The following is a 12,671-nucleotide window of genomic DNA, read 5'->3' as shown; positions in this document are numbered from 1 at the left end:
ATAATAAAAAATAAATAAAACATATAACATATAAAAAAAATAACGGTGATAAAAATATAAAATTAAATAACGGTGATAACATGAGTGTATCTCCCTGAGCATTCAGGGAGATCACAGAAAATAAGCCTGCAGAAATAGAAGACTGGTGAGAGTCAGAAGTAGTTTTCTGCAAGTAAAGACCATCATACTCTGAAAACTGTATGAAGGAGTGGGAATGTAGATGTCTTGGACAGATATTTTCTGAGTCAGGGTAAAGTTTGAGAGCTTTCATTGAGATTATGCACTTTAACACCTTTACACAGTATCTTGTTTTGCTAGCGTCTATTAATAGTGTTCTTAAACAGAGCAAGATGGGGTTTTTTTGATGTCAGAGTCCTTATTAGTTGTGGTGATTCTGGAAAATCAGTTTCTGTAGCACTAGGATTATTTCACTTTTAAAAAATACAGTTAAATGTGATTCCCAAACATATTTTAGAATGCAGCAGTGTGTACTTCAATCTATTTTAATTGAATTATATTGACTTGCTTTTTATTTAAATTCAACACAGTTCTTTGAGTTCAGTGAATGATTTGACTGTCACTTCTGTGCTCAGTAAGATCAAAAGTCTTAGGAGGAATATTTCTTGGTCAACATCTGCTTCAGTAGTGCTGCTCTACAGATTTCTCATGCTTGTCTCTTGGTGTTGCTTCCTTTTTTAAGAATTACCTTTTTTGTCATAGTAAATTTGTAAATGGTGCAGGCAGTTCAGCAGTATTTGCAGCAGGTTGGAGAGGCTTGCTTTCATCCGCATACGCTGAGAAAAGTGGTGATTTGGTGGTTTGCACTGATGAGATGTATTTCATGTCTTGACCTTTTGAAACCTGTAATTACATTTATTCCTGTGAATATGCTTCATGAGAAAAAGCAGTGATTGCCTAAACTGAATGATAATTTCATGTGGGGGAGGGTGAAGGCTTGAAATTCTGAGGCTGATTTTTCTTTCTTGATTTGTACCAAAGTAAAGCACAGGTAATGGGGCATAAGACAAGAATCAAAACAGCTGAAATGGATCTGAAGCAAAAAAAAAAAAAAAAAAAAAAAAAAAAACAAAAACCAGAGAAAGTGCAAAGCCTTATTTCCTGTCAGCTTTTCTACCTGGCAACTATGTACTCTGCTGAGGTGTGACGTACTCTTGATCAGTATGAAATGAGACATGGTCCTACATGTTGAGAAACCTTCATCACAAGTTCAGAATCAGTTACATGATACCGTTCCTGACTGATGTTTGTCTAATCTGCTAGTAGAAGAAAAGGCCAGGAACAGAGAGCCCATGGTCTTTCCCTGGAAATCGGTTCTTTTCCTACTATCTGATTTAGTTCTCCTTTTGCTGCCGGTTAAGCTCATTTATTCTGATCTTATTCCAGGTGGATGGATATAGAGGACAGTTATTTTCATGCCTTTGGCAACATTTTTGAATTTGATAGCAAATTTGAAGCTGTACGAAGCAGACCCCTTTCAAATCTTTGTATCAGATTGTATAAGAGATACGCTGATATCAGTCTGTTTGGTATGACAGTATCAGCTAGCTCACCTCTACAAATGGAAAAGAATCTATTCACTGGAAATACAGTCCTTTTCAACTTAATCTCTGTTCACAAGTTAGGAACCATATGTTGTATCTTAACCATTGCTAAATACTGATTTACCTAGTAAGTATATATATTACATGATTGCTGTGAAGTTTTGCATGTGGAAATAGCTTATCAAGACTATTCTGTAGCTACGTACCAGTGATGTTTATAAGAAGCCTGATCGGTATGTAAGTGGAAAAATATTGTATTCTACAGATTTATTTACAGCATGTAAGTTTTTTAATTCTACTGTGTGATAATCTGTTTGGCAAGATTTTAATAATTTCAGTGGAGTTAGTATCCTCTGTTGCTTAACTTTTGATTTAGCCTTTTTGATTTTTCCCTATTTATTTTTAGAGCAGAATGTATTATATGGCAGGGCTGCAGCATTACAGGCTAGCTGTCTTTAGTCAGGGATTACAGATGGGAGAAACTTCTAAGTTCAAGTCCAGTCTCCTGCTGCCAGTCATCATTTGTGTGATGACTTTCATAAACTTACCAACTGTTCAACATACAACTAGTGAATTATTTTTGCATTTTGTATATGTTGCTGTTCTTGGAACACTTGCCTCAAAAGCTTGTTCTTTCCAGTAAAAGCCTTTCCCTAATTTCCGGACTAATTCTTGGATATAAATTGGTTGTTTTCTCATCTTGTCTCTTATCTTAAGAGCTTCCTTCATCTCCTCTCATAAATTAGGTTCTCCATTCCCATGATCATCCTGCTAGCTCTGGTCTAATGGGAATCTGTTGTTCTTGAACACAGATGATAAGGATTGTGATCTGTTTTCTGGATGAGGTCTCACTAAAGCCTTCTGTGATATTACTGTTATTTTCCTGTATCCTGGGCACATTACACAACTATGGTTTTCTGTGCCTTCCTATTTTTTAATTAAGGAGAAAATTTCATTATTATATTCTGTGATGGAATTGGTCACCGAATACAATCTCAGTATCTCAATTCTCCTTTAGTAAAATGTTTTTTGACAGACAAAATGTAGAATAAAAACATTTGTTCTTAGCATTTACAAATGCATTTTTGCACCTGGTACTTATTCTTAAGAATGGTTTCCTAACAACGTGTGTGTTGATGTTTTGTTATTGTCTTGTGTATTTGCCTTCCATAAAAACCATAATGGAAAAATTATTTTTTTTTGCTGCTACTGAAAAGCTTTTACACGTGTCTGTTAAAGATGGTTGTTATTTCTTTGAGTTAAAAATGCTTCATCTTTCTGAGCCTTTAAAAATGTGTTGAATCCTCAGTACCACAAACTGAAAGTAATTTCAGAATGTGCTGCTATGACTTGTCCTAGGTAAAGGAAGCTAGCAGGGCAGGTTTTTTATGCTGCATTTGGCAGCAAGATAAAATTAAACTTTGGAAAAGCCTGGTTCTCCTCCACCTCATTTTATGAGCTGTCTAGGTGATAATCCTAACAAACAGTACACATTTGTATTTGGTTCAAGGGAAAAGTGCATGAAGTGCATAGTTTTCCCAGCCTTTTGAGTTCTCTTGCAAAAGAATTCTGTCTCCCTGGTAACGATTAAAACTGGGGAAATTGCTCTTTGTTGGAGTCCCGTCCCCCACCCAAGCTCCAAAGTCTACCAGCACTTGGCACTTCCCCTTTTGCATCTGTGCAGTGTTCCCATGATCTGTTAGTTTTGTTCCTTTATGCAGGGATAACTTTGTTAAAAGAAATAAAAAAAAGCACTTTGGGATAACAGCACAGTGTGGCCTTTCCTCTGCTGTACTGCACTTGCTTAGAACACAATTTAGAAATTATTACGTGTATAGAAAGCCCAGTGAGTCTTGAAACGTGTCCAAGTGTCTGTACAGGTACCAACTGCTGTGGGTTATACTCTGGCTTTTGTTGTTAGCTGCATTGTGTTTTGCATAGCACTTATCACAGCAAAGTACCTCTAGCAAGCTTGAATGATACTTTAATCCACTTCTTTGCTTTAATAAGATGGAGTATGTTCTAGTTAAATATCTGTTAGTTTATGTCTGAGGAAATATAAAAAATGAAATACCTATGCAAGTGTATTGATCTCATTAATACTGTACACTGCCGGGTGGAAGTCAAGGGTACGTAGCACTTACATGTTTTATTCCTGATCCATCATCTAGGATATAGGATCTTTTTCTCATGCAGATTGAATAACCAAGGCAACTTTCATAGCAGGAAGAAGCAGAGGTGGCTAACCTGGGTTTTGAAACTGAGTAGCTTGTTGAAATCCCTTGTCCTTTTTAAAGAGCCCAAAAGAAAACAGCTTTTTGAAAATTCAGACACGTGCTTAGGATAGATGTTTCTCACAACTTCTGAAACGTTGTCTTGAGAAAGATAGATGAAACATTGCTGCCACCTTGAGGTTGTTAACCTTGTGTTTACATTGTGGAACTAAACTTGCCAGTATGCTGGAGTTTAATATATTGACTCTGTTTTATTAATTGTTGGTAGTTATTTATTGTTAATTACTGGGAGTGTGCGGAGTGGATCCATGAGCAGTTATGGCAGGTGTTCAGCAAAGATGCAGCCGGGGATGGGAATGCTTTAAAGCATGTTTTTTGATTGAACCTTGTTCTCTGTAGCAGCAAAAAGGCAATGGAGGGAGGACTGTGCAGAGTGAGGACTTGCAGTGGAGGGAGATAGTGAGATCTTCTGCCATTCAAAAATGAACATTTTATAACTTCAAGATTGAAGGGGGCACAGAATTCTAGTGTGAACAAACATGCTGTTTGTGCAGTTCTTGTTCCTTGACAGTTTACAACCCTAATTCCAACAGATCTGCAAAGCAAACTGAAAAAGCTCTTCTGGTCGATATATTGTGCTTCTTAAAATCATACTTCCCCCTGCCCCCAGTTTGGTGAAACTATATGTTAGAAAACATCCGAAGAACAGGAGATAATAGTAAGTGGAGATCTTATGTAAGTGGACGTATTCATGAATTCAGGAGATACGCAGGTTCAAAGAACAGAAAAGTTTCTCAACATCCCATCTGTGTTTGTGGGAGATCTTGTTTCAGTTGAAACAAAAGAAGGTCTTGCATTTGCTTTCTCTGCTCTCTTCCTATGTGCCGCCTTTTCCCTAAAGGGAGGATAATCCAGTGTAAATATTTTCAGCTTTGTGGTTATATATTAAATTGAGACTTCTGTTACAAGAGGAGAGACTTGGAGCAACTATTAAATAAAGTTAATTCACTCAATCACATTGTCTATTGTTTCAACCAAATCAAATAGTTGTGACATTGATGGATTAGAGTTCCTTAGCATAATGGCGTGAAATAGGAATGTGCTGTTGAAAGCACGATCATTGGGTGAAATTTTAAGTGTTCTTCCCTGATTTTCAACTTGAGTAGCTGTATTATATGCCTCTAGGTTTTTGGGGGGCTAAGAGGGGAAGGTCCTGATATTTTTTAGTATCATTATTACTATTTGTTGTACCTGACTATTGAAATTACCTCTTTTTATACCTCAGAAGAGTTCTGAAGTGTAGTTTTCACAAGGAGTTTCATAGCAGCAGGGAATTGCCCCCTTGCCTCTGGCAGCAATCTGTGCTGGCACACCTCCTAGTCCAGGGCGTCTGCCTATGCAGAACTTGGTACCCCACACTCCCTTAGTACAGGCCTGTGGTAAACTGGGATAGAGAATACATATAGCTTCCACCCCCAGAAAATAAATAAAATAAAAACTTTTGGTTTTTTTTTTTCCTGCCAGATTTGTTCACTGATCTGGTTAACTACATAAGAGTATAAACAACGGTTCTGGCACAGTGGGAAGGGCAGTACAGGGCAGGGATGAGCAGGGGTGGCTGAGGCAGCCTAAGCAGCATGGCTCAGGAATCGTTGCAATGATGCAATATATACTACAGAGCAGACCTGATCCATCTTTCACATGTGTTGTGAGATTGATGTAGTTATCATCAGACAAATCTCTCACAAGCCTCATATTTAATTAAAAATACTCTTTTGTTAGTATTCTCCTGTCAGTTAATTCTTGTGAGCATGTTTTTAGACAGCTTCTCTTGGTATTTTTTCCTCTGTCTCCAGTTGAAGTTACACCATGGCTTCCTCTCTTCAGATTTTGTCACCTAATCTGCCTGCTGAAAATTTACAGACTGTGTTCAAAATGGTGTTCTTCCATTCTCCTTCCACTGTGTTGAGGTCTGCTGCACTTTCTATGTCAGACAAGCGTATCAGTGGGGCTGGAAAACAGTGCCAGGACTGTTTATATTTGAAGGTAGTGTTGCATGTCCACACCCCGGTACGAGAGATTTAGATAAAGTTATTCAAAGAGAAGATGGGGCAACTTCAGTCCCTTCACATCCATCACCTCACACGTCTTCCCTCTCTGCCCCCAAACTCTTTTGGTACTTTCCATTCTCTCCTAATTCTCTCTCGTCCCATGTCTCCAGCCTTGTGCTAGAAAACTGACTCCACCTTCTTTGCAAAACCATCATGATGCTTCTCAATCTCTTTCCTCTCTTCCAAATATCATTCCTTTCTTCCTGTACCTGCGTTTTCTTGTTTCCAAGTTGTGTACATGTAATCAAGCCCTCCCTTTTTAGACTTCCCTGTTCTTACTTGCCGTGAGCTACCACCAAATTGCTTAGAAGGCGCTATCATTTTTCATGGATGCATCTACTGTCATTGCCTGTTTAGTTGGTGAAAATCCTCCTCCATCACTCTTGTTCCTTCCCTTAGAAACAGTCAGCTTCATGGAGACCATGAATTTGCAATTCTGAAGTTTGCTTAGAGAAAATTAAGTAGACAGATTGATTTTAAGCACTGCAAAGCTGTCAATGTAAAGGCAAAATAGCTACATCTGCATAGGACCCTGGGGAAACCTGACTTACCAATTAAAGATGTGGTATTAAAGCGTATGAGGTTTTGGGTTTTGTTTTTGTTTAGGTGTCTTCTGTGTAACTTCCAAGTACTGGGTTGCTTTCCCCTTTGATTTTCATAAATTTTAGTGTTAAAACACTGTTGGATTTGATACTCCTCACCTCACTGTTCAGTATGGTAGAGCACTGACAATTGCAAAACATCTAATCTGATCTCTGAAAGTTTGTGGAACTGCAGGATGGGTCATCCACATCTGCAGGAGGGAAGCCAGTTTTCTTTGCTTCTTTAGCTGAATGAAGTGCAGACACTAGTTGGATAGTAGAGAAGGGGTAAATAAACAAAAACTTACTTTTCAAGCTGCGATCTTGCAAGGAAATTTAATTATTGCAGTCAGTATTAGAAGTGTACTTGCCTGTCTTACACCCTATAATAATAATGTATTTATCTTGCAATAATTACATTGGAAGCTGAAGTGGTCTTAAAATAATTGAGCATTATTCTTCTACAAACATCGAATTAGTGAATCCTCAACGTCCTGAAAAAGCAGTCTTTATTTCCTGGAATGCTGTGAATTCAAACCACAGTTTGAGGAAATTTTCTGTTGCTACAGGAATTCCAGTCCCTTCCTGTGGAATAAAACTATATTCATTTGGGTCCTTCTGTGCTTGTATGTGACAAAACATGTGCAAAAAGATGCTGCCCACGAGATGGCGTTTGCATATTGCATCCCTGCTGTGTTTATTTTGGGGAGGGTAATCAACAAGAGAATTAGCTATTACTAATCTCACAAGCAATCAAAATGTACAGTTGGGATACAAATTTACATTGTTAAAAAGACATGGATCTGTTCTACCGTAAGATAGATTAATCTAATTATTATTTTCTCATTTTGGATGCTGCAGCTTTTTGTGCCTCTCTGAAAACATGAGGTAAATCCCCCTTCTTTCCTTGATGAATTTGAAAGGAAAGAACTGGAAGCATTACAACTGTACAAGCACAAAGTATCTGGAGTAGATAACTTGTGATATAAATGCTAAAGGAATTTTTTTTTTAAAGAACTTACTAGTTTTCAAATGTACTAACTTACCTTTAGATTGTCTTTACTCAGTAATCTATGTAAGCTTAATGGAAAATTGTGTGTGAAAACACAACTCAAGTGTTTGATGGCAAGAATGAACTATTAGAATGTAATAACACAGATTTCTAATGCTCATTATATTTCCAAAAGTCTGAATATGCAAAATAAATATGAGGTATGCATAAAAAGGTAATGTCCTCTTCACTTTGTTTTATTACAGTCAGAGACTAGAAATGAAAGCCCAAGTTGCAGATGCATTCATAGCAAAATTCCAGCTGACACCAGATGAAATGAACCTCCTTCGAGGCACGAAAGATGAGCCAATTACTGAGGTAGCTCAATGGACATTAAAAGCTTTGCCCTAGACTAAAATGTAGAAGCGTCCTAGTTGAATTGTACATGAGATCTTCTTATCACTTTGCAATTTAGTTTTTATGAAGGAATGTACCTTTTAACGGTGAATTTCTGATGAGTTTGAAATGTGTGATGAGAGATTCAAATAACAAGAAAGAAAATCAACATGTAGTTCTAGTTTGTGTAATGAATTTTAGGGGCAAATGAGCTTTCACTTTTCTACACTTCAAAAAGACCTTTATGAGGTCTGAATTTTCAGTGAAGGTGTTTTAAAACTTCATCACACTCAAATAAAGCAAATGAGAAATTTGCAGCGCTTCAGTAATATGTGGTACTACCCTTGTGCGTGTGTGTGCATTTTGCATATGGAGGTAAATAGGTATTCAGGGACTGGAAACAGTATAAACTGAGACTTTCCCTCATTATTGTTTGGTTGATGAAGATGTCAGGTGCTGATTCACTTTTAGCCACCTTTCATAACAAGATTTTGAATATGTTTATGGTTTGAATAAGAAGGCACATTGTTCTGCAGTAAAAGCAAACTGAATAATGAGAGAATTGAGTACACTTCATAGATTTTCATTATTATAGTTGCATAGAAGCCTTCACTTAAACGTAGACTGCCTGCTGAGGTGTACTATCTTGTTTCTGCAGGCATCCTGTCTGCAGTTAAAAAAAAATATTAAAGACATGGAGCAGATAACCATAAACAGTGCTAATGGAAGCATAAATGGAATGTGTTAAATGGTTGTGCACTTGAGTAATTGCTGTGTGGTTTTGTACCAACTATTACTGTGCAAGAACATTGACGTTTCTAAAAAGCACATGTTGTAGGGAACAATGATAGCAATGCTGTGCCATTTATTCAGTGCTTGGTTTGCAGCAGAACAAGCATTAGTCCTTTTGATACTTTGATCTGTCTAAAAAATGTGCAGAAGTAACTGAGATATAATCATAGTTGTGCTGCTGAAATGGCAGACTTCAGTAAAATAACATTCGTGCTTTTCCCCTATGGTAGAATCAACCAGCATGCCCAAAACATTTTTAGTCAGGCTTCTGCCTTGGCAGATTTTAAATAATTTTTTTTCTTCCTGAAGGAGGAGTGATTTGGTTTTCTATAAACGTGATCTTCAACACAGCTGATGCAAGACAGTATGTTAAATCAGTGTCCTACTTTAATTAAAATATGTGTATTTTTTACATGACTTGAGCCAGAGTGAAACTCTACTTTCCTGAGACAGACTTTGTTCAGGTCACAAAAGATGTAACGAAGAGTTATGTCTGAATTAGCGAGTCTCCTCCATGATCTTTGAAAGGTGACTTCATAATAAGACGTTTGAAAATGTTAGTGGATTTCTATTTGCTCTCTGAAACAGTACCAAAATACAAGTATTGGTCATCTCACCCTGTCCTGTAGGGTTTTTTTTCTTCATTGTTGCTGCGAGACATTCAAGGGGAAAAGACTGTCCTGGAAAACCTTGGTCTAGTCTATTGCAAATGTTTGATTTTTCTTAGAAATTGTTACCCCATTATATGAACACAAAAAATATCAACTTGTAATCATTATACTTTATAATGTTTCAATTCGCTCTTTAGTTGCTAATATTAATGGGGAGAAGATGATGGAATGTCCTCAAAAGTAGTAATGTCCTCAAAATCTCCCCAGTGTATTAAGTAATAAATGTAAAACACACACGTACTACATAAAAGACAAACAAAACCATCATCTTTTATGCTGTTTTTTATTTTTTGGGGTTTGTTTGTTTTTTTGTGGGAGAAAGGCATGATGCAATGGGAAAGAAAAAAATCCTAAGGCTCTTAAGGTGGAATGAGAGGTGAGATGTCGTGGAGGGGGGGCTTGTATTTTAAAAGCAGCGCTTGGAACACAGACCTGCAAGGAACATCAATATGGAATTGAAATGGGGAGTGTAGAATGCTACAGATTTGAATGAGAAGTTACTGCATTTAAACATGGTTTGGTTTGTTTTTTTTTTTTTAATTGATTTAGGATTTTTTCAAGGCTTTGGGAAGAGTAAAGCAAATTCATGATGATGTCAAGATTCTCCTCCGGACAAATCAGCAAAGGGCAGGGTGAGTGCTACTTGAACTCTATTTAAATAAATAAAGTAAATAACCAATTACTAGTTAAAAGCAGAAGTTACAGCAAGGTCTCATTCTTTACTTGATATGACTATACAGAGTATTTAACAAAAAACCAAATAGTAACATGCTTTAAAATTTTCTTAGTTTTAATAATGGTGTGTTTTATTTGATTTGTTACATGTCTTTGGTAGTACTACCTAAAATAGTATTTGCAAATAGAATTTTTTTGTCTTGTAGTTTGGAAATTATGGAACAGATGGCTTTGCTGCAAGAGACATCTTATGAACGACTTTACAGATGGACTCAAAGTAAGATTAAGAATGTTTATGAATATTATTATGATGATTCCTTTAATTCCTTGATGTGGATTGAACTCAGCAAAAACACTTGCCGAGATTAATTAACATGGCTTTGGGTTTCCTTCTTAGTGAAAGATTTGCTGTGAACCAAGTAGTTAATTGGAGATTCCTTTTTTTGGGCTAACCTCATCTCTATTTGTAAAAGTGTCTTATTTATTTGTATTTTTAGATTATTTTCCACAGAGAACAGCAACTATAGTTTGGTAGTCTAAGCAAATTGTTAAGTATATTGCATTTAATTTTCTTGCAGGTTACAGGGGAGTTGTTGTTTTTGACAATTCAGTAGCAAGATCTAATTTAGTGGGGGAGTGGCTTATTACCTTTAAAAAAAGAAGAAAAAAATCAACCTTACTGTATCAGAATGCTCTTTTTACTGATAGTAGATGATGATTATTTTTGCATATGTACTCTGGATCCGAGTGTCAGTGTTCGATGTAACATCTTGATAGTGTAAAATGTAGATGCTTTTTTATTACTTCTCTCTTCTCCTAAGACACTGACAGGAAGATTTGTGAAAAAAAGCTGATGCAATGTGACGTTATATTTGTTTGCTGAAACCCCAGATAGTGGTTGTGGTTTCACCCTAATGAAAATTCATAATTTTTATGCTGATGTTTGATTTAGTTCATATGATTTCCACATTCTTGAATGGAATATACAAGATGATATAGTTAATGTGATCAAAGTGGAAAAAAAAAAAAATAACAACAGCAAAAAAACCCCCAAACAATAAAATAAACCCACAGCTTGCTTTACTACTTGCTCAATTTTTCTTAATAGTTAACCTGGAATATGGTAAACTGTTTTAAAGGAGCCTGACAGAATCCTGATGGTTGAATGATTTAACAGTTGTACATGGGTGCAAACAGATACTAAGCTTCCTTTAACTTTTCTTGTAATTTCTGGTGGATATCCATTTTACAGTGAAGTCCTGCTTATGGGGGAATTTAGTTGCATTAACACGAACTAGGCCAGGTAGGATATTCTGAAGGCTTCAATGCAAAATCCAAAACCTTTGAGTTTTTAACTCATTTTTTTTGACAGCTTGTTATAAAATAATATTACAGTGTAAAGAATGCGCTTTTATCCATGTTGATATTTTATAGATGAATGCAGGACTTTGACACAAGAATCATGTGACATTTCTCCAGTTCTTGCTCAGGCCATGGAAGCCTTACAAGATAGACCTGTCCTGTATAAGTAAGTAAATGTTTGTGATTATTATCTCTAACAGAAATCAGTATTTCCTGACAATTTAAAGGTGGGCATGAATTACAGTGCAAAAGATGGTGGCAATTCAGTCCTGTATCAGATTAAAAAAAATACAAAAATAATTTTTCAACTTCTTTAAATTTCAGAAGTCTTTTTGACATAATTATGGTAAAGTAAATGTCATTGGACTTTTTTCCAACTTATGTATGGGTTTCTAGTTAAAGTAAAATGTCAGACTGTTTTTATTTTAATCTAAATGAGTTGTGAATTTCTTCTGCTCTCATGGTAGGGTTTTCTGAAGAAAAAAATGCCATCCAGAGCATGTGATTGGCTCATTTAAATTCCCAAAGTAAAAAAATGATAAAGGCTAATTAGCTTTTACTGAAATGCTTCTAGTAGTAAGACTGTCTTCCCTTATGAGTTGTACAGTAATCTATTAAAAACAGTGTACTACATATGAGCCTTTAAAATATATAAAATAAATACTACTGTTTAGTTCTTGTTCAGAATTTGCTGCAGGAACCTCTTAATGTAAATTAAATGGTACTTAGAAGAGACAACCACGAGGTGGCAGTGTAAGAACGTTTTTTTTATTGGGGTGAGCATACCTGAAGAGGTACTTCTTCTTTGCTTTTTAGTTTGGTGGGTTTTTTTGTGGTTTGTTTTTTTTTTTTTAAATGCATTTGTCACATTTTGCAGCTATTGCAGATTACTCTTAGCCACAGGCATCCAGGACAGCAGAGTACTAGGCAGTCTTTCAAACGTTAGCCTCGTCTTTCAGTGGGTCAAATGTATGAAGGTCTCGGTATGTGACACTGTAAAACTCCATGGAGCTCTTCACAGGGAAAATGCGGATTGCAAGTGGACCTTAAAGGTTGCACCATGGATGCGCTTTTGGGAACTGCAGTCAGTAGGGATCTGAAATAAACATTTCAGTTTGGTTTGGTTCCAATAGAAAGATTGAAAACTGTTTTGTAGAAAATACAGGGATTCTTAGCTCAAAGCAGTGTTCCTCTTCCATTTTCCACTCTGGTTTTCAAAGCTTTTTCTCCACCTCCTTCCTCTGCCTCCTGTGATCATTATTTTACTGGGTTTTTCTAAAATGGAAGCTGAAGATT

General features: G+C 36.4%; 1 protein-coding gene across 1 annotated transcript in view; it reads left to right on the top strand.

Annotated features, from left to right (window-relative positions):
• Nucleotides 1-1,404: 1,404 nt before the first annotated feature.
• COG6 (component of oligomeric golgi complex 6) overlaps nt 1,405-12,671 on the top strand; it is a gene marked incomplete at its 5' end in the record, with an annotated part of 44,873 nt that continues 33,606 nt past the window's right edge. Inside the window, 5 exons of the mRNA XM_010075032.1 lie at nt 1,405-1,547; nt 7,715-7,857; nt 9,888-9,970; nt 10,220-10,290; nt 11,448-11,541. Of these exons, the coding sequence (XP_010073334.1) occupies nt 1,405-1,547; nt 7,715-7,857; nt 9,888-9,970; nt 10,220-10,290; nt 11,448-11,541 (534 nt within the window). The remainder of the gene's footprint in view (nt 1,548-7,714; nt 7,858-9,887; nt 9,971-10,219; nt 10,291-11,447; nt 11,542-12,671) is intronic.

The sequence above is a fragment of the Pterocles gutturalis genome, unplaced genomic scaffold (assembly GCF_000699245.1).
Source record: "Pterocles gutturalis isolate BGI_N339 unplaced genomic scaffold, ASM69924v1 scaffold3537, whole genome shotgun sequence".
NCBI classification, from domain to species: Eukaryota; Metazoa; Chordata; class Aves; order Pterocliformes; family Pteroclidae; genus Pterocles; species Pterocles gutturalis.
This window is presented reverse-complemented; position numbering and strand designations above follow the sequence as displayed.